The sequence below is a fragment of the Artemia franciscana genome, chromosome 15, assembly GCF_032884065.1.
Source record: "Artemia franciscana chromosome 15, ASM3288406v1, whole genome shotgun sequence".
Lineage (NCBI taxonomy): Eukaryota > Metazoa > Arthropoda > Branchiopoda > Anostraca > Artemiidae > Artemia > Artemia franciscana.
Window position 1 is genome coordinate 40,358,204 of NC_088877.1, and position 22,177 is coordinate 40,380,380.

The window sequence follows — 22,177 nt, forward strand, 5'->3', positions numbered from 1 at the left end:
CATTCTAGGACCACTTGGTCGATGCGATGACCCCTGGGGAAAAAAAAAGAAAGAAAAAAAAAAAAAAAAAAACAAATAAACACGCATCCGTGATTTGCCTTCTGGCAAAAAATTCAAAATTCCACATTTTTGTAGATAGGAGCTTGAAACTTCTACAGTAGGGTTCTCTGATACGCTGAATCTAATGGTGTCATTTTCGTTAAGATCCTATGACTTTTAGGGGGTGTTTCCTCCTATTTTCCTAAATAAGGTAAATTTTCTCAGGCTCGTAACTTGTGATGGGTAAGAATAAATTTATGAAACTTATATATTTAAAATCAGCATAAAAATGCGATTCTTTTGATGTAGCTATTGATATCAAAATTCAATTTTTTAGAGTTTTGGTTACTATTGAGCCGGGTCGCTCCTTACTACAGTTCGTTACCACGAACTGTTTGATTGTCAAAAATCCAGTTTTCTAATCTGTTTGTAAAAAGTGGATCAGTAGAGCAGTACCTATTAAATTCCGTTTTGATTCTGTTGATCAAAACCGCACATCTCGAACTCTTTTTGAGATGAATTTCTGCAGAGCAGCCTATCAAACGCCTTTTAAAAACGGTTTAAGAGATATGTGAAATTCAGATAGAATTTTATTTGCCTACAAGATGCAAAATCCTCTTTAGAAGTCAAAATATAACAAAATACAAATTAAGTAAAAACAAAGATCCAATAGTCGAATAAGTCAGAGATAGCACTCTGTTGCTGCCTAAGCAAAGATCCACCAACTTTCGATGTATTATTACTAATTTTTCCAGATACTTCATATAGAAAGACAGGTCATAAAAACGGCCGAGAGGCCTCATTCCACTGTAAATGGAGCATGCTAGTGCTCTTTTTAAGATTCTGAAGTCATTGAAGGGGAACAGTCCCTTTTCCTTGCGCTTTTTTACTACTTAACCTTCTGTAGCCCCCAAGACATTTCATCAAATTTTGAGATTGCATGGAATGACCACTGGGCCCCTGGGGGCAAAGGCTTTATATAATACAAATTGTCAATTAATTACGCATAGGTTTTTAAAAAAAAGTGCTTAATTAATGTTGGCTGTGTGATAGGTTTAAAACATTCAGGGATCGTTCTGGGGGTCAAAAGGATTAAATATTTTAATGTAGGAGGGGAATAAGGCTAATATACCGCGACATAGACTGAAAAAAACTTGTTCTCCCTGATCGTTTTGAGACTTACAGCCTGGAGTCCTTAGGCCAACAATGCACAAAAAAATTGTTCCAGTGTATAGCTCCTCACTTATACAAAAAAGGGGCATAAAAAACGGCCAAAAACCTTTTCCAAAAACCTTTTCCCGAAGAATCGAATGTCTAATGAACATTTCTCGGGAATCGTTATTAAAATAGGGACACTGCAAAAATGGCTCTAAATTAAGTAAACTATCGGTTGTTCACAAATAGGTCATAGTAGAAAAAGTAGCCTAATTCGGTCTTTGTTGTTGGATCAGCTTAAAGCGGTAAGAGACCGTTCGCTACGCCAAGATCAAGACATTTACTTTTTGGACGACCAATATTTCTTGTTCATGCTCAATCTATGCAAAAAATAGGAAAATAGAAAATAAAATGTAAAACTCCAAGAAAATGTATTTGTATTCCAACCGTTTCCAAGAGTATATTTTGGATACGACTCGTGCACCTGAGTAAATAAGCAAATACCATGTGCATCCAGGTCAGGGGGGACCTTTAAATCGTCTTTTTTGCGCATTTGCGCACTTTGTCACCAGACAGTTTTGGAAACCTTAATTCTATATCACAATCTATAATATCGCAAAACCCTAGAATGATGTGTGATTTTGTCAGCTAATAACAATCCACCAATCTGAAACAATTTTTCAATTAACAACGTAAATGTGAAAGAGACAAGCAACCAATGTGAATCGAGCATTATGCTAAGGAAATATAAGTTAATAATACAGATAAAAGAAATCAGAGGAAAATTATTTATATACTACTTCGATATTTCATATATATTCCAAGTCCAAGGAGTATACTACTACTAATGCTAACAACCCTGAGGTCACAATACAGCTATGCACGCTCCTTCTCCATCCCAATCTATTCAAAACCTCCCTCTCTGCACCCTCTATAAAGTTTCTGTTTCCCTTAAATCTTTCTTTACAACATTCTCCCACCCTATTCGGGGATGACCCACTTTATGTTTGACCCTAGAAGGTTAGCCGACAAGTGGTTCCCCCACGGGAGTCTGAAGAAACAAGTCAAGTTAGAATGTGTCATCCTTAACATAAGTAAACACTCTTCTATTACATAGCAACCAAAGAAATCATGAAGAAAAACGCATTGAAGAAAGAATGTCTTAGAAAACGTCTTGAAATGTCTTGAAACGTCTTGAAAAACATCTCGAAAAGAAATGTCTTAGAAAACGTCTTGAAATGTCTTGAAAAACTTCCTGCAGAAAACAGACTTAAAAACCGTCTTGAAATATTTCTAAGGATATTGAAGAGAAATGTCTTTAAAAACGTCCAGGGATGTCTTGAGACGTCTTGAAGAAAAATGTCTTAAAAACATTCCCTATTATGTAACAACCAAAGAAAGTGTGAAGAAAACAAACCCTTATTACGTAGCTTACAACTGCATTCATTTACAATACCCTATCATGTAACAACCAAAAGTAAACAAACACTATTATAACATCCAGAGTAAATCCTCTCAATCACATAGCAATCTTCTGAATCTTGAAGAATACATTTGCAAAAGTAAACAAGTAATCCCTTTATTATGTAACAAGCACGTGTATCTTGAGGATGTTTCTAAAAAGGGTGTCCAGATGAGGTTTCGAATGGGGTTCTGTGTTGTCGGATTTGTTGAGGCGTCACTACTGTTCACAATTTGCTTCATGCGCTGGGCCGAGGACTGAACAACTGATACTAGTGAGAACACCAGGTTACCATATCGGTACAGAAGAAAAATAGGAGGCCTATACTCCTCTCCTTTCTTTTCTCTGTAGGGAGGTGTACTACTAAACACAAATTCTCTTTTTCCGTGGGCCAGAACCATTTAGTTTTTGTTTTTTAATTTCAGAATTTTCAATAAATCTATTGACACTTTCTGAATTTCAGGTTGTTAAGGGTTTTGCTCACTGGGCAAGTTTTTGGTAACCATTTTTACAGAGTCCTATAAATTTATTGTTTTGTCGTAAGACGACCTTATATCTACCATTCGATAGCTTTGATTAAGTTTTTCCATTTACGGAATGAAATTTCGAAATTTGCATAGTGTTTTTTTAGATGGAAAAGGTGAAGAACATGAAAAAACCAGGAGATATTTCTATTTTTAATCAAGTTTAGACCATTCTATAAGAAAAAGCCTAAGTGAAATCATAATTTGAGCTCGATAAATATCCAATCTGAAAATTGTCACGGCTTGTCACGTGACAACGGGCTTGTGACGGCTTGCTGACGCGGTATGTTGCTGACACGGGCTTATCATGTGAAAATTCTACCTTTCACATGGATCTTGGATTCAAAGTCAAACGACTTTTCCATTTTTCTTTTATAGCCCATTATACTCGCGGCTGAGTTCGCCTCTTGAGAGATATAGCGACGCACTAGAGTTCAATAATAGACTAACGGATTGGACAAATTATGAAAATATTCCATCGCGTCGAAGAGGTGTGCAACTAAGAAGGTAATTACTGTTTTTCCTTGGTTTGCCATTATAAAGCAATGTCTCCTTTTTGGCTTTTCGAGGTAAGTCGAACTCACTTTTCCACTTTTTCTCGCAGCTCTGTCTCCATATGCACTTTTTGAGGCAAATACTATGCGTTGAAATTGCCCTTTTTCAAGAAAGGTCAAACAAAAGGTCAAAGGTCAAGAAAGGTCAAAGTGTTTTTTAACCGACCGACTTCACCTAAAAAAGCATGATAAAGGTATAGTTTCAAAAGTAGTTTTCCTATGTACAAAAAAGTCTTTTACTTAGCATCATACTTTATATAAAGAATTTGCCTGCTGTTTCTTAAAAGCTTTCACTATTTTGTGTTTTTGGACGATTATTCAAGCTAAGTCCATGCCCCTACGACCCAACTTCCTCTTAGCATCGTACACAGAGTATTTCGTGGTAAAGACCTATCATAGGCAGTGCAATAGTGCTGCCTGGGTAAAGAGTGACGTTGGCGCAGTGTATTATTATTTCCTGTTTTTGTTCACAAAGGTACTTCGTATAGGAGTTGTCATAGAAACCTCAAAACAAAACTTATTTGATTGTAAATTGGAAGTTTTAGTATGCTTTTTAACAACCAAAAGGGCTTAGAGGGAAACCAGCCTCCTTTCCATGCTCATCAATTCCCCAAGGACATCCAATAAATTTTTAAGATTGCCATTTTATTCAGCATAGCTGGACTGTCTAGTAGCTATTTGTCTTGGGATTTCGACCCCCCCCCCCCGACATCAACCACCCATGTCCAAAGGGCGTAACTCAGAAATGACTAAGTATATTAATTTGGAACTTGCAGGTAATGATGAGAGGGATGATCAGTTGAACAAGCACGCAATATTTGCACGCTACTTCTACTAGTACTGCTAATGCTACTACTACTATTACAATGACTACATCTGTAACGAGTACTTACAAAGCTGAGGACATTGCAGTGAAAATTTGAGGAAATGTTGAAGAGAAAGTTAAACTAAGTAAAGAAAGTACAAAGTACACACAGACTGTCAAAGGGGCATATGGGCTTTATCTTTGGAAGGGCTTACCGTATCAAGTTAAAACTTCAAGGGCATCAGAAGGGAGATGTTCAACTGAACAAAAGACAACGTATACAAAAGTCTGCTATTAATACCGCTGCTACTAACTATTGCTACTAATACAACACTACAACTACACTATCCCTACTACCCTTACTAGCAGGATATTAGGACTATGAAGGCTAAAGGTATAAGGGTATGAATCTGAGATTATAAAAAGGTAAAATTTCAGCCAAATCAAAACACACTATGTATATGAAGATTGTTCTAAGGGCGTATCTCAGAAACGGATTAGGTATTAAGTTGTAATTTTCAGGGAATACTTCAAGGGGGGATCAATTAACCAAGAGGCAATATAAGCACGCTATTACTAATACTACTACGGCTACTACTACTATTATTATAACAACTACTACACTTAGTTCTATTGCAATTACTACTAACGCTAAGAATAATAAATGAAAGTTTCAGGAAGTGTCAAAAGGAATTTTAACCTAATTAAAACGCACTATGAACATACAGTTTATAAAAAAAAAAAAAAAAAAAAAAAAAAAAAAAAAAAAAAAAAAAAAAAAATTGGCAAAATCTATTGCCAACTTACTATTACTACTAGTTCTACAACTAGTACTACTGATGCTCCTACTACTACTACTGTGCCTCCTTTTACTCCTATGACAGGGTATCAAGGTGAAGTTTTCAGATAACATTGAGAGGGGGGAAGTTGCAGTGAATTACAACACGCCGTCTGCATGCAGGTTGTCAAAAGGGTATATCAACAATATCTTAGGAATGGCTTCGTATATGAAGTTAAAACATGCAGGGCTTGTTGTAGGGGATGTTGAACTAGTCAAAAGGCAATATTTGAGCCCCACTACTAATACTTCTAGTACTACAACTACTGCTACTACTACTCTTACTACTGGTATTATTGCTGCTGCTACTAAGGCCAAGGGCAAAACTATCAAGGCAAAAACTTTGGGGAAGGTTGGAGCAGGTCTGAACTAAGTCAAAACACACCATTCGTATACAGGTTGTCAAGGGAAAGCATCAGTAATACCTTTAGGAACGGTTTTTTGTATCAAATTAAAACCTTCAGCATGTTCATACGGGGATATTAAAAAAACAAAGGTTCTATGTGTATACTTCAACTAATACTACTACTACTATTTCTACTACTGAAGCTAAGGGCATTAATATAAATCTCCCGAGGAACATTTAGGTAGATGTTGAACTAAATAGAAACAAACTATGAACAAGAACATTGTTGAAAGCTAAAATCATCATCAAATTCCTACAATTAAATTTTATCCAATCTGTATTTGCAAAATCATAGTCATCATCAGAAATTACTTCTTGGACCAAGTCCTTATAAAATTCTTCCTTTGAAGGTAATATATTTCCCATAAACCTTACAAAACTGTCTAGGCAGAAGTACAGAAAAATGCCTTTGCGTGTAAGGAGAGAAAATTATTCTAATTTTTGCCTTAATAAAGGAAAATTTAAGGAATCTTCACTTTGCTGTGTTTTAAACAATACTTTTGGGATTTTGGTAAGAAATTAAAAATATCAAAAATAAACGATATATTTTCTATCTGATCATTTTTCCACGAAATTTTTTGGGACATATATCTCTCTCTGATTTTGCCGATTGGTGTAAACTCAAAACGCATATGCTCTATCTTTGAAAACCCTAATAAAAGATGCTTATGATATGAGCTCTGGCTAAATTCCAAGAATCAATAGATTGCTTTAAGAGGAGAATCAGAAGCTTAATGTTGGTCGGGATTTAAAATAAGAGCTCTGAGTCACAAGGTCCTTCTAAATATCAAATTCATTAAGATCCGATCACCAGCTCATAAGTTAAAAATACCTCAATTTTTCTAATTTTTCCTTTCCCTTCAGCCCCTCCCCAGATGGTCAAATCGGGGAAAACTACTTTATCAAGTCAATTTGTGCAGCTCCCTGACACGCCTACCAATTTTCATCGTTCTAGAACGTCCAGAAGCACCAAACTTGCCAAAGCACTGAATTCCACCCCCTAACTCCCCCAAAGAGAGCAAATCCAGTCCGGTTAAGTAAATCACGTATCTACGACATTTATAAGCGTTTTCCAAGATTTGAACAGATCTGGTCGGATGTTCACCCTTCAGTGTGAACAGATCTGGTCGGGATTTGAAATAAGAGCTCTAAGATATGAATTCCTTCTGAATATCAAATTTCATTAAGATCCGGTCACCCGTTCTTAAGTTAAAATACCTCAATTTTTCTGATTTTTCCAAATTAACAACCCCCAGCTCTCCTAAAGAGAATAGATCCATTCCAATTATGTAAATCACATATCTATGACTTGTGTTTATTCTTCCCATCAAGTTTCATCCTGATCTCTCCACTCTAAGCGTTTTCCAAGATGTCCGGTTACCAAGATTTCCGATGTCCCCCTGCAGCTCCCCCCAATATCAACAGATCTAGTTGGGATTTGAAATGAGAGTTCTAAAGCACAAGATCCTCCTAAAGATCAAATTTCATTAAGATCTGATCACCCATTCGTAAGTTACAAACGCCTCATTTTTTCAAATTTTTTCCAATTACTCCCCCCAACTCCACCAAAAAGAGCAGATCCGGTCCGGTTATTTCCGTCACGTATATTGGACTTGTGCTTATTCTTCCCACCAAGTTTCATCCTGATCTCTCCGCTTTAAGTGTTTTCCAAGATTTCCAGCCCCCCCCCCAATGACACTGGATCCGGTCAGGATTTAAAATAAGAGATCATTTTTTCGAATTTTTTAGAATTAACCTCCTCCCCCAATCCCGCCAAAGAGAGCGGAACCGTTCCGGCTATGTCAATCACGTATCTAGGACTTGTGTTTATTTTCCCACCAAGGTTCACCCCGATCCCTCCACTCTAAAGGATTTCCGAGATTTTAGGCTCCCCCCCTAACTCACCCAAATGTCCTTGGATCCGGTCAGGATTTAAAATGAGGGCTTCGAGGTACCATATCCTTCCAAATATTAAATTTCATTAAGATCCGATCACTCCTTCGTAAGTTAAAAATACTTCATTTTTTTTACTTCATTTTTCAAAATTTTTCATAGTTAAACCTTCCCCCCCCCACTCCCCCCAAAAAAGCAGATTCGTTCCGGTTATGTCAACCACGTATCTAGGACTTGTGATTATTTTTTCCACCGAGTTTCATCCCGATCCCTCCACTCTAAGCGTTTTCCAAGATTTTAGGTCCCCCCCAACTCCCCACAAAGTCACCGGATCCAGTCGGGGTTTAAAATAGCGGCTCTGAAACACGATATCCTTCCAAATATCAAATTTCATTAAGATCTGATTACTCTTTCCGAAGTTAAAAAATAACTAATTTTTTCTAATTTTCAGAATTAACCCTCCCCCAACTCCCCCAAAGAGAACGGATCCGTTCCAGTTAAATCAATCACGTATCTAGGACTTTGGATGATCTTTCCCACCAAGTATCATCCCCATCCCTCCACTCTAAGCGTTTTCCAAGATTTTAGGTCCCCTCAACTCCTCGCAGTGTCACCAGATCCGGTCTGGGTTTAAAATAAGAGCTCTGAGACATGTTATCCTTCCAAAAATCAAATTTCATTAAGATCCAATCTCTCGTTCGTAAGTTAAAAATGCCTCATTTTTTTCTAATTTTTCCTATTTAACCGTGCGCCAAGTCCCCCCCCCCCAGATGGTCGAATCAGGGAAACGAAAATTTCTAATTTAATCTGGTCTGATTACTGATACGCCTGACAAATTTCATCGTCCTAGCTTACCTGGAAGTGCCTAAAGTAGCAAAACCGGGACAGACCGACAGACCGACAGAATTTGCGATCGCTATATGTCACTTGGTAGATACCAAGTGCCTTAAAAAGCAGACAATATTCAAATGCGAAGGGTTTGGGTCATCAAATTCCAAAAATCAAAAGTCTGTTTTTTTTAAAAAAAGGAAATTTTTTAAGGTTCTTGACATGTACAAGCTTTGTGTTTTAAAATTTTGAAATTACGTGGGCGAACTGTGAAATTCTCAATAGCAGCTAAAATTCTTGAAATGAATAAGTGTTTAATTACAAAATCCGAAAATGAGAAGTTCTATGGTTGTGAAAACTTGAAATTTGTTAAGATACTAGAATTTTGAAGCATTTACATTTTCAAATTGAAAAATAGACTCAAATAAATATGGGGTATGAAAAAAAGCTTTAATTTTTAAAACATGATGGATTACGTTACCAATATGTGAAAATTAAAAGACATAGAAGTCAAAATATTTAAAATTATGAATTTTCTTGAAATAGGTGGTAGGGGAGTTTTCTTGTCAAAGTTTGGAAAAAAAATTCAAAATATTGAAATTTTGAGATTCTGGAATTATGAAGCCTTTGATTATGCGAAACTGATAATTCACAGTTCTAGAGGTGTAAAAATGTGATTTTTCTTTTTTTTAGAATTTCTTTTTAGAATTTTTTTTTAGAATGACTTTTAGAAATGTGATTTCTTTTTTTTTTAGAATCCTGAAATATGACAGCTTGGTGTTGTCAAATTATGAAATCAGCTCGAAGATTTGGGGGATTTTGAAAAACCTAAGACTCTTGATGTTAAAGATATTAGCTATTAAATCTGGGATTTATAAGTTGCTTTAAGATTGCGAGTTTTCACCACCGTACCAAATATTCGATAGTTTTGCAAATTCAAATGGTCAAGATCAATAAACAGAAATAATTGGTTAAATATCACAATAATTTTTGCCCCTGATAACTCCAACATTAACAAACTGTTTATTCTGAAAGACACCTTCAAAGAAAGCTAGACTTTCTCAAACTTTTTGGTATGAAATGTTCGTAACCTGTTTTTTTTTTTTTTTTTTTTTAGTTCTGGACCTTTATTTGGCACCGACTACGATCAAAAATATATAACTGCATATTTAATTTTCCACTTCAGTTCAACTTAGTATGTTACAGAAAACACCAACTAAATTACAAATGACACTCCAAAAAATTTATAAAAAACTTTTGTCATTGATTTTAAAGACGTATGTGGTGTGTAAGATTACATTTAAACAATTAAAAAATAGATTTTATTTTCATTTTTCGGTACTTTTAAACCACTGGACTACCGAAAAAGAACAGTCCAAATACCATCACAGACAAAGTAAGAAAAAAGAAGTCCAAAACATGATTTTATTTTTAGTTTTCAATCCCCCAGAAATTCTATGCTAAGCCATAAGGCTAGTAATTTTTAATAGGAGCAGCTCCTCTTTGAACATAATATATTTTGAATTTTATCGGTAGACACACCGTCTAAGAGGCCTCATTTCAATCCTGAAATTCAAAGCAGCTTTCCTATTTAGAAGGGGCCTGGAATATTACAGAGCTTAAATATATATTTTAGCGAATAGGAAAAGATGGGAATTCCACTTTCAATGAAAAAGACCTACGTGTTCAGTTCCAAAGTTTTTGGCAATAGCGGGCACCAAATCATAGGCAGCGCAATAGCCCTGCCTAAGAGAAGAGTTGTGTGTGTGTGTGTGTGTGTGTGTGTGTGTGTGTGTGTGTGTGTGTGTGTGTGTGTGTGTGTGTGTGTAGACCAGGGTACTTCGTATCGAAGGAGTTACCGTAAAAATTTCAAGAACGAATCATTCGACTGTAAACTGAAAGGGCTAATGTCCTTTTTGATAGACGAAAGTGATTGGATGGCAACTAACCCCCTTCCCACGCCCACCATTTCCCCAAACACGTTTAATCAAAATTTTGAGACAGCCATTTTGTTCAATGTTGAAAGATCCGGAAATTATGTCTTTGAGGTGACAGCCCCCCCCCCCACAACCTTCAGGGCAAGGGTTGGCCTTGGGGTATTTAAGGTTTTATAGAAAGGGTGATTGTATATACTTCGGAGGGGGCTCATTGAATTCCTAATCAGAAGTTTAAGTGCCCTTTTTGATATTTAGAGTGATCTGGGGTGGTTAAACCCCCCCCCCTAAAAAAAAAACCTCGTATTATCCCGAAATGCATCCGATAGAAATTTTGATATGGCCATTTGTTAAAAGTAAAAGTAATAGTAAAAAGTGATTGGAGGGCAACTAACCCCCCTCCCACACCCATGATTTTCCCAAACACATTCAATTCATATTTTGAGATAGTAATTTTGTTTAAAGCCATTGAAAGGTCTGGAAATTATGTCTTTATGAATGACAATCCCCATGCAGCCCTAAGGGCAAGGGTTACAAGTTATGCCCTAGGGGCATATAAGGTATATATAGAAATGATGATCGTAAAAACTCTGGAATGGGCTCATTTGATTGGAAATCAGATGTTCTAGTGTGTTTTCAAGATTTTAAGTGATCGGAGGGTGGACATCCCCACACCTTGAATTTCCAAAATGCACTTAATAGAAATTTTAGATCGCTCTTTGTTGTCATAGAAACTTCAAAAAGAGCGCGTTCTATTGGAAATCAAATGAGGCTAGTGTTCTTTTTGATATTCGAAAGTGATTGGAGGGTAACTAACCCCCCCCCCCACGCCTACTATTTCCCCAAACACACTCAATCAAAACTTGGAGATAGCCATTTTGTTCAAAGTACTTGAGAGGTCCAGAAACTATGTCTTTAGGATGACAACCCCTGTACAGCCCTCAGGACAAGGCTTTGAAGTTTTGTCCTTCGGGTATATAAGGCATATCTAGAAAGAGTGATCGTATAAACCTTGAAGGGGGCTCATTGGATTGGTAAGCAGGAGATCTAGTGCCTTTTTTAAGATCCAGAGTCATCACTTGCCGAAACGCAAGTGATAGAAATTTTAAGATTGTCATTTACTTTCGAAGATACTTAGAAAACAACTCATTCAATTGGAAATTGAAAGGGCCAGCGCCCTTTTTAAGAGTTAAAAGTGATTGAAGGGTAGCTAATCCCCCTCCTCACGCCCACCATTGCCCAAAACATATCCAATAAAAAAATTTTGATAGCCACTTTTTGCAACTAGTGGAGGAAAGATACGGAAAAAAATGGTCAAACCTCGGGGAAAATGCAACAGAATTTTATTTTACCCCAAAATGTTCAGAAAATCAGTTTAATCACACAAAAAAAAAGTCCCCCCGAATCCCCTTTGCAAAAGTATCCCAAATTTGCCCTTGAAGGGGAAAAATGAGGGGAAAAATCCCACTTTTGTGTTTACAAATATTTTTGAGTTCAAATAGTCGTTTTCTATCAAATCAAAAATGCCTTTTTTCGTACAATAATGCCCATTTCCACCCGTGAAGGGCGGGGGGAGGGGGCAAAACTTGAAATAAAGAGGTTGTTGCATTATTTGGCGGTTTCCTTTGAAATCAATGCAGTGAATTCGAAAATGAAGTTAAAAACTTGATTTTACGTGGTCAAGTACCTCATCTTACCGAAATCGGCTGTGAAAGTTGACCTACGTGAACTAGTTATTTTAATCATTTGTCGGTTGATTCACCATTTCCTATCAAGCCAGAAATGGCACCTTAGAATATGAGTCTCTAACAGTCTAATTTCAAACCAGCATTCCAGACTTCCCCTCCAGTTTGCGGTTTCCATTCCTTAGTGTCATTCTTTAGGTGATCTAATCAGTGGAGCCATCTACCATAGTACTTTCCAGATGATTGGCGTGTTCAAGGCTATATACAAGGTTTGTGCCGTTTTATTTACTTCCGCAAAGAAAAGACAAAATAACAAACTGGGATCCGCGAGCATTGATGAGAAGTATTTAGTGAAATAGTGTTTAAGATTATGTTTCTGATTTTGGAAAAGAGCGGATATTAATTTCTGCTTTTCAACTTCATTTGTGCAATGCCATCTACTGTGTATCGTTCAAGCTGAATTTGTTCTTCTAGGTGGCGATGGTTTGAATTCCGATTGAATTGTGCCTGGATTTACTGAACGAACAAGTTGTATGAAATAATCAGTCTCTTTTTCTTCTAGAACCGTCAATGAAGAGAACATGGTCTGTCTGATATGCCAAAGCAGCATCAAACCTGGTGAAACACTGCCATATTATCCGAGAAAGGAGCCAGTGCCGTGAATAACGCAAGCAAAGGAAGAGGTAGTAGCATAGCTGTGACGACTGGAAATGAAGTCCACACCGCGTGTCGTCGTAACTTCTGTGACAGACGTCGGATCGACAGAGAAAAGAACGCTCAAAGGAAAATTGACCAGAAAGAACCGGTTGCAGCCCCCCCCCGACCAAATCTTCAGCTTCACGCTTTGATTTTTCGAAAAACTGCCTATTCTGTGGTCAAGCAGAGAAATTATGCAAGATCACAAGTCGTGAATTTGCTGAAGCTTATGCAGTACGAACTCATAGCTTCGACTACTCGATTAGTGAAATGTGTAAGAGCAGGAACGATCAGTGGGCCATGACAGTGCTTGGTCGGATAAATTCGGAGACTTCTGACCTTCATGCAGAGGATGCCGTTTATCATCAAATATGCTCAGTGAACTTCAGGACAGGAAAAGAGATTCCACAAAAATTTTATGGTCATGAAGAAGTGAGTGCCTCCATCAAAGAAACGGAAGGGAAGACCGTGCGATAGTGAAAGGAAAGCCGCTCTCGAAGAAGCGCTTCGGTGCTATGCCAACAGTGAAGAACCTGTACCTCTAACCATCATTTTAAGAAAAATGGTTCATATTCTCTCTGAAACTGACTGTGATAGTTTGGCCTATAGCTTTCGTCAAGCCAAGGATTTGCTAGTCAGTGAGTATGGCGAACAAATGGTTGTGTCCGATTCAAATGGGAAAGAGACACTCGTAACATTTAGAGATACGGTCGACAGGATATTACAAGAATTTCACCAAGAGGAAAAAGCAGATAGTGAAAATGGAGAAAGGGATCAGCTCATCAAAGTCGTTGGAAAGATAACAAGAAGTGAAATCAAATCCATTACGACAAGGAAGGATTCCTACGAATTCCTAACGAGATATCGTCAGTAGAGAAGTGTTTGAACTTCATGTGCCCATCTCTTTGTCTAATGCTTTCATCGATAGGGGTCGACACGCCTCGTCTAATATCTTCTATCGAACAGGCTATAATGCAGGCATGCAGACCACGTGGTTTAGTGTCTCCTGTACAAATAGGACTGGCTTCGCAGCTGCATCACCATTTCTCATCCCGATGTTGAATTGACACACTGCACAATCTTGGCTTCTGCTCTTCGTACTCAGAGGTAAAAAAAATTTGAGAGATGTGCAGCAGTAAATCAAACGTTGTTGGAAGAGTCCGAAGAGAAAGCACATTTTTTTCAGTATGTAGGAGACAACGTCAATCATGATGTTGCTACTATCGACGGCATGAATACTTTTCATGGAAGGGGACTTATTTAAGTGTCTACACCTGAGTTTCTGGCAACGGAGCTTCCAGTGCCAAGAAAAGAAGTAAGTGGAGACTAGATGAAGTCAATCGGCACCGTGCCATTCTACACCTTCCAAAAACCCACCAAGTCGCAACCAAGGACTTTCGTTTGCTTGACAAACAGTGGTGACACTCATGACAATGAATGGAAATCTGAAACACTCTGGCGCATCTCCGGCTTTTTCAAAAGCTCATACATGAGCTGGTCGGCCTTTATGTGGTCAATACACCAAAAGCTACCTCATCCAGGAAAGTCGAATATTCGTTTTTTGCCTATGATTAACCACAACCCAAGCGATATCTCCTGTGTTTATTCTACACTTATGCATGCTAAAGAACGCGCTAATCAAGCTGGAAAAACTCAAGTCATTACCTTTGACCAACCACTTTACTGGAAGGCGAAGTGTATCGTCGATGCAGAGCCTGTCACAAGTGCTTTAAGAAATGCTATTGTTGTCCTAGGTGGATTTCATACACGCATGAGTTTCCTAGGAGCCATTGGCTTCTTTATGGCTGACTAGGGACTTTTGGAAATCCTAAGTCAAGTATACGCGCATAACACTGTGCGTAGTATGTTACAAGGCAAAGCTGTCTTTCGTGCTGTGCGAGGCCATGGTCTGTTGGAGGTTAGCCCTTTATGTGAACCTTTTATCATCAGAACTGGATAGCAGAGCCTTTGATGGCAATGACATGCTACCAGAACCCCTTGAAAAGGCAAAACAGACGTACGAGTCGCTCCTTGAAGGAGATAACATCGACGAAGCGCAGGTGTCGGAAGCAGCAGAGCTTATCTATGAAATAGTTCAAAGTGCAAAAGAACGATCATTTGAGTCCAGAACTTTGGTTTCAGTATCTGGACCTACTTGGAATCCTGAGAAAGAACCTAAGAGCTGAATGAAGTGGCAACCTTGAGCTTTATCTACAGTCGTTGTTGGAGATACTTCCTTACTTTGCTGCTTCCGGACACAATCTTTATACGAAGTATACTTGGATTTTCGTGCAGTCCATGTTTCAGTTGAGGAAAGACAACCCAGAGCAGTATAGAACGTTACAGGAGTACCTCTTCATCCGAAGTACTGACAACTACTGGGTGGCACTTTCTCCTGATTTGGTGATCGAACAGACGTTAATGAGAAGTATGAAAACGAGTGGCGGTCTCACGAGAGGTAGAGGCATGACTGAATTGCAGCGGACAATTTGGACGTCTGCTATGTCTACTTTGGTTCTCGTTAACAAACGCATGCAGAACCTCACTGGCCTCGCGGAGTTGACTGTTGAAAATCACGCAGAAGCGATATCTTCGAGGAGAGCTAGAGATCTAGAGGACATCGAAAGGACAGTTCGATACATTGAGCCCCTAGAACCCCTTAGGCAGGATTCAGAGCTGTTGAGCGTGGTTACTGGTGTTCGCGCTTCATCATCTGTATAGGCAGACGATGCCAAATCTGTGGGAGAAAACATTCTAAAGGATATGGGAGCGAAAAACTTTGACAAATATGTTTTCAGGAGAAAGGAGAAAGCTGTAACTAGGGCTGAGAGGTCATCCGTGGTGATAGATAGCGAGAGGGTAATGGTCGACCCAGCTCTAATCTTCCAACGTCTTGCTACCAGTGGTTCTGACTTGAAAGAGGTTCTGTCGTTTGAGCTCTGTAGTTTTCCACCATCGCTCTTTAATTCGTTCGAGGTGATGAGGACAGCCGACAAAGCCTCTAACAAATGCACTGATGAAAATTGAGGGGCTCGATGGTCCAGAGACATTGCCAACCTCCCAGAGAGTCTTGGACGGTGGCTGGCTAGTCCACAAAATCCCGTGGACTGCCAGATCCACATACTCTGAGGTGGCAGGATCTTACGTAGATTATGTCACAAGACATTTCGGCCAGGCAGCGGTAGTTTTTGACTCTTACACTGATACACCAACGACGAAAAACTGCACACAACTGAAGAGAACCAAAGGCTTGTCGTGTTCAACGATTCAATTCTCTCCTAACATGAAGATGGTCAAAAGTAAGGAAGAATTTCTGAGAAATCACAAAAACAAACAACACTTCATCAACCTACTTGCTGAGAGGCTGGCAAACTCGGGATGCAAAGTTCTACACGCTCAGGATGAGGCCGATGTCTTAGTTGTACAAACTACAGTTAGTTGCGCTGAAACTTCGTCGACCACTTTGATTGGGAATGATACCGACCTATTAGTCCTTCTGCTGTACCATGCCAAGCTTGATGCATGTGATATCTTTATGCAGACATACACACACGGAAATAACCAACGAGTGTACGACATAAAAAGGATCAAGAACAAACTAGGAACCGAAGCAGCAGAAAATCTACTCGTTTGCCACGCAATGTCTGGCTGCGATACAACATCTAGACTTCACGGCGTAGGGAAACCAGCAGTGGTTTCCTTGTCACTTAAAGATGGGATTTTTAAAGATGCTTGCAAGACCTTTATGACACCAGGATCCAACCATCAGGAGATCGCAGAAGCTGGAGAGAAAGCTTTGCTCCGCATCTACACAGGGAAAAGCAATGAGAAGACCCTGAAGGATGTTCGGGTGCAAGCATTTACAATGCGGGTTGCAAGTGCAATTGCTTTCGTTCAGGCAGAGCGGCTTCCGCCGACTTTGGCTGCCGCAAAGTACCACTTTTACAGGTGCTATTTGCAAATAATGAAGTGGCAAGACACGTCCGATTCACTAAAGCCCGAAGATTGGGGTTGGCGCCTCTCTTCTTCATGGAATATGTATCTTCCCATAATGACGGATGCTTCACCAGCACCGGAGAACCTGCTGAAGATGGTGTGGTACCAGTGCACCAGCGGATGCGAGTCACCCAGATGCAGCTGCCGTCGGAATGGCTTGCCCTGCAGCTTTGCCTGCGGGGAGTGTAAAGGGGCGTTATGTGCTAACGCTGCAGCAAGACAGGGTGAGTATGATAACGAAGACGAGCAGGAAGAAGAATTAGCTTTAGGTTGTGCTTTAAAATGAAAACGTTCTTGTGATTAATTTACCTGAGTTCTAAACGTTTCTTTTTATAATTAATTGATCTGAAGTTTTGATCTCGATTAAAGAAGTGGTTTTTCAAGATTTTATACTTAGCAGCCCCTCATTTTACAGGCCCTTTAGAGGTGAAAATGACGTAAATAGTAAAAAAAACCTGCTTTTTGACCTCATATCTGGCAACAAGGTACTTTATTTGATATAAAATGATCTTTTAGCCGCAGGAATCTGGTAAGTAATGACCTGCATACTTTACCCCCCCCCCCGTTCCGTGAAGGTGAAAATTGATACTGGGGTACGAAATGCTTGATTTCTGACGTCGGATTCGGATTCGTCATGCTTGATTTGATTGAAAACGACCACTTAAACCCAAAAATACGTCCAAATAGAAATTTCGATTCCCCCCCCCCCCTTCAAGGGGGGGGGGGTTCGGGTAGTTGTGCAAGGGGGATTCGGGGGGATTTTTTTTGTGTGATTAAGCTGATTTTTCTGAACATTTTGGTGTAAAAAAAATTCTGTTACAATTTCCCCGAGGTCAAACCGTATTTTTCCTCCACTAAACGCAATTGAAAGGTCCGGAAATTATGTCTTTAGGGATGGCAACCTACCCACAGTTCTCAAGGCAAGAGTTCTCAAGGTAAGCTATGCTCTGTGGGCATATAAAGTAATTAGTGAAAGAATGCTCGCATAAACTTCGGATGGAGCTCATTGGATTCATAATCAAAAGTTCTTGTGCCCTCTATAAGATTCAGAGTGATTGGAGGTTGGATATCCCCCCTCACACCTCGTATTTTCCCGAAATGCAGCTGATAAAAATTTTGAGATGACCATTTGTTATCATAGACACATTGAAAACTGCTCATTCAATTGGAAATCGAAAGGACCAGTGCCCTTTTTGATAATCAGAATTGATTGGAGGGCACCTAACCCCCTCCCACGCCCACCATTTCCCCAAACACATCCAATCAAAATTTTAAAATAGCCATTTTGTTCAACGTAATTTAAAGGACTGGAAATTATTTCTTTGACGATGACATCCCCTCACAGCCCTGAGGGCACAGTAAATTATGCCCTGGGGGCATATAAGGCATACATCTTTGACATTCCCCATATCTTCTCAAGACCATAACATAATTTACACTTTACTAAAAAAGTGGCTGTGGATTGTCAGTTTAGTACACATATACTGATATATCCTCCTTAAAGTTTAGTAATTTTTAATGTATTAAAATTTAAAAAGTTAAAAAATTTAAAGTGTATTTTGTTTATATAAATCATACAATAAATAACCGATTCAAACTCAAGATGAGCAAAAATTAACATAAATAGGGCTGACAACCCACACGCTGTCTCAAGACCAGAGCATAATTTGTACTTTACTGAAAACAAACTCATTTAGAATGTTTTCACTTTTTTTTACTTGTTTCAGTTCATTTCAGTTCAGTTCAGTTTATTAACATCAAAATAAATGGACAACAATAACTTTCTACCCCTACAAGGCTCCATGGCCCGTTACATAGGGGTTAAAATAAAAATAAATACCAAATAAAGAGTCTCTTCTTAAAAAAATTAAATAATTAAATTAAATAATTTTATGTTATTTTTACTTACCACTTCGTCATCGAAATTCAAATCCAAGTCCACACAATCTCCCACCATCACAAAATCAAAACAACTAAAATTAAATTAATAAAATGTTTAAAATGTTTTCACTAGATATATGAAGGGGGAGTGCTCCAATTACAGCACGAGTGCTGGGTGCCCATTTTAAGAGTAAAAAGTGATTGGAGGGCAAGCAGCGCTTCTCTCAAGCCCTTTCATTTTCCAAACACTTCCAGTCAAAATCCTGAGACAGCCATTTTGTTCAGCATTGTTGAACCGCTCAGAAACTATGTCTCTAGGTATGTTAGGCATGTCAACCCACCACAATTATGCAATTGGCCTATTGTGCTTTAAAACTAAATTTTTGCTTTAAAATAAATCAAAAGACATTGTGTTTGTTGTTGCCAATAAGACACCTCAGCAATGTATCGAGAACAACTGAGGGTATTAAGTTCCAACTTTTGAGGATACTACTATTACTACTTCTGTTCTTACAATTTAATTAAAAAAAGAAAGTAAGTGTATCCAGGTTGTCAAAGAGCATTGATAGAAACTCTTGGGAAAGATATAAAGTTTCATTTTTCAGGTCTTTTTCAAAACCTATAGATTAAATTAAAAAACACTGTTTATATAAGGATAAAAAAGTTTTTGAAGATTTCTCCAACATACAAATAGCAATCCATACTATGGATTCTTATTGAAGAAAACTGAAAAGTTATACAATATTATTTTTTCCATGAAAAAGATTATGTCAATAAAAAATGAATAGAAATTAATTCAGAAAACTCTTTCCACAAGACGAGTTTTTCAAAGAAAAGTAAATAGCTCCATTAAGCCAAGAATGAGCAAAAATAAAGTCAAATAATCTTTCAAGCGTAAAGCTATCTCAAATCACTATCATTAAATAAATGAAACTAAAAAAAGACAGAAATTAAAATAAATAGACGAGTCAAACTCAAAACAGGCAAAATTGAGCACGAGTAGTAACAATAAGTAGTAGGTAAGTAGTAACAAACAGGGAAAATGAGTAGGGCTGATAACCCCTAACCCATCTCGAGACCCTAACACAATTTGCCCTTTACTGAAAACAAAATACATTTGAAATGTTTCCACCTTTCTTACTTTCATAAATGAAAAATTATCAAAATCTTAAAGAAGAAATGTTAGTATATGTCAATAAAACTGACAATCCACGGTCATTTGCTTGTGTATTTCATTTCAATAAAGCGAAGTTTCAAGCTTGGAAGATTATTTGGATTTATTTTTGCTCATTCTAGGCTTAATGAAGCTATTTACTTTTCTTTGAAAAACTTGTCATGCGTAAAAAAAATTAATTTAATCACAAAGAAAGAAACAGTCATTAAATATAGGCTAAAATCATACCGCTGCTTAGACAGTCTTTCGGTGAATTTTTATTCTCTTATTTATAGGAATTTTATATTCTTATTCTTTTGTAAGGTATGTTATATCTGAGCTAAGATACGTATGGAGGGAGGGGTCATCGGGCCCCCAGCCGTTCCTCTTGAAATTTTTAGATTTTATACTTTATGCATATTTTCTAATCTTTTCGATTTTATTTTTCAACTTTTTATTTGATAGCTCTACACCCGCTTTGAAAATATCACCCCCCCCCTCGACAAATCCAAATATATGTACCTGTTTTAACTTTCTGCATGCGCCTATAGAAACTGCTGATTGTTGCAATTATTTTTGTTTAGGAAAAGAACTTGCCTAATAAATGGTGGATTTTCACACATTTGCGATTACAAGGAAATAATTGACGCCCTGAACAATCGAGACCATTGGGACTCCGAAGAAAGTCCTGGAAGAAAAAAACGATCGATTGAAACGGTATTAATTTCAAATAAGAGACTAGAGGATCTTCTTAATTATATGAGAAAAGGAAAAGGTATTGTTTTTTCCATGGGCTAAGTGTTTAATAAGAGAAAGAAAATAGGTGAATGTCTTACATTTTTTTCAAGCCAAAAAATAAAGTTTAACTTTACAAGAAAGGAAAACAGTTTTAAATATTTCAGTATCTTTTTGACCTCATTTAAGTAGAATAGCTAAGAATAGTTAAGTAGTAAGAAGAATAGTAAAGGGCTTTGGTTCACTCACCTAATTTAAAAAAAGAAGAAAAGGAAAATTTATTGTTTTGCTTTTGGATAAAGTTTTAAAAAAATAAAAACAAATAAAAATATATCGACAAAATGCGTTTTTAAGTGACACAATTTGACAAAAGAGGAGAAAATCCTTTTTGACATCACACTATTCTGTTGAGCATATTAAGTAATGAAGAAAATTAAAAGGAATTTGTTTTAGTCCAGTGTAAAGTATTTAAAACGAAACACTCAAAAATCAGCAAGATATCACAATTTTTTTTAATTTAATCAAATTTCAAAATTAATTTATAAGGGGAAACTTAGACTTACTTAGACTTACTTACTTAAGTCCTCCCACGCCTGAGGGCGAATAAGGCAGCAACGGTGGTTCGCCACAACGACCTGTCCTGAGCCTTCGACCAAAGCTCCTCCATCGAAGACCTCGCCAGCTTCGCCTCCTTCTCCAACATCCTGCCAACTGTCATTTTTGGTCTCCCTGACTTGCGGAGGCCGGGGGGTATCCAACACCATATGTCATGAGGTAGCCTTCCATCACCCATTCGCACCATGTGCCCCCAATACATCCATCGTCGCTTTCTAATGGTATCAAGTATGGGGGTATGATTTGTTATGGTATAAATCTCATCATTTCTTATTCTCTCAGTCCAATGTAAATTCAAAATATATCTTAGGCAGTTATTATCGAATGCCCATAGTCGTTTTCCTAGTTGCGCAGTGATACTCCAAGTTTCACAACCATATGTAAGGACGGAGAGGACATTGCTATTATAAATTCTGAGTTTTAGCTTCTGGGAATATTTACTATTTCTCCAAACATTTCTGAGACAATTGAAGGCAGAGCCAGCCAATGCTATTCGGCACAAAATTTCTCTTTCAGGATTGGCATCTTGCGTAAGAATGCTGCCTAGATATTTGAACTCTCTCACTACTTCAATTTCCTCATTGTTGACCAAAAGTCCCTCAGCTAAGTCAGGAATGACTGCATTTGACATTGATTTAGTCTTGTTAGCGTTTATGGAGAGTCCAACAGCATTTGCCACACGCTCAAGTTCATTTATATTGTGTTGTATATCTTCTGATTCGTGAGCGAAGAGTGCAATATCGTCCGCAAAAACACCATCATGGAGGGTTCTTAGTGGGTTTAATTGTAGACCCTCACTGAAGCTACATCCACGAAGCACAAAGTCTATGACTATGGCAAATAACAGTGGCGATAGAATGCAGCCCTGCCTTACACCCGACTGAACGGTAAACCAGTCCGTTAGGCCACCCTCGGTTTGTACTGCACACTTAATATCGAGGTAAAGCGCTTTAATTATATTTACAATTTTAATCGGGA

At 38.0% G+C, this 22,177-nt stretch overlaps 1 protein-coding gene across 3 annotated transcripts in view; it reads left to right on the forward strand.

Moving 5' to 3' along the window:
- LOC136036471 (uncharacterized) overlaps positions 1-22,177 on the forward strand; it is an 85,614-nt gene that overhangs the window by 57,969 nt on the left and 5,468 nt on the right. For all 3 annotated transcript variants that reach the window (XM_065718728.1, XM_065718730.1, XM_065718727.1), the window contains exons 2-3: positions 3,559-3,687; positions 20,434-20,624. In XM_065718728.1, coding sequence (XP_065574800.1) covers positions 3,559-3,687; positions 20,434-20,624 — 320 coding nt within the window. The remainder of the gene's footprint in view (positions 1-3,558; positions 3,688-20,433; positions 20,625-22,177) is intronic.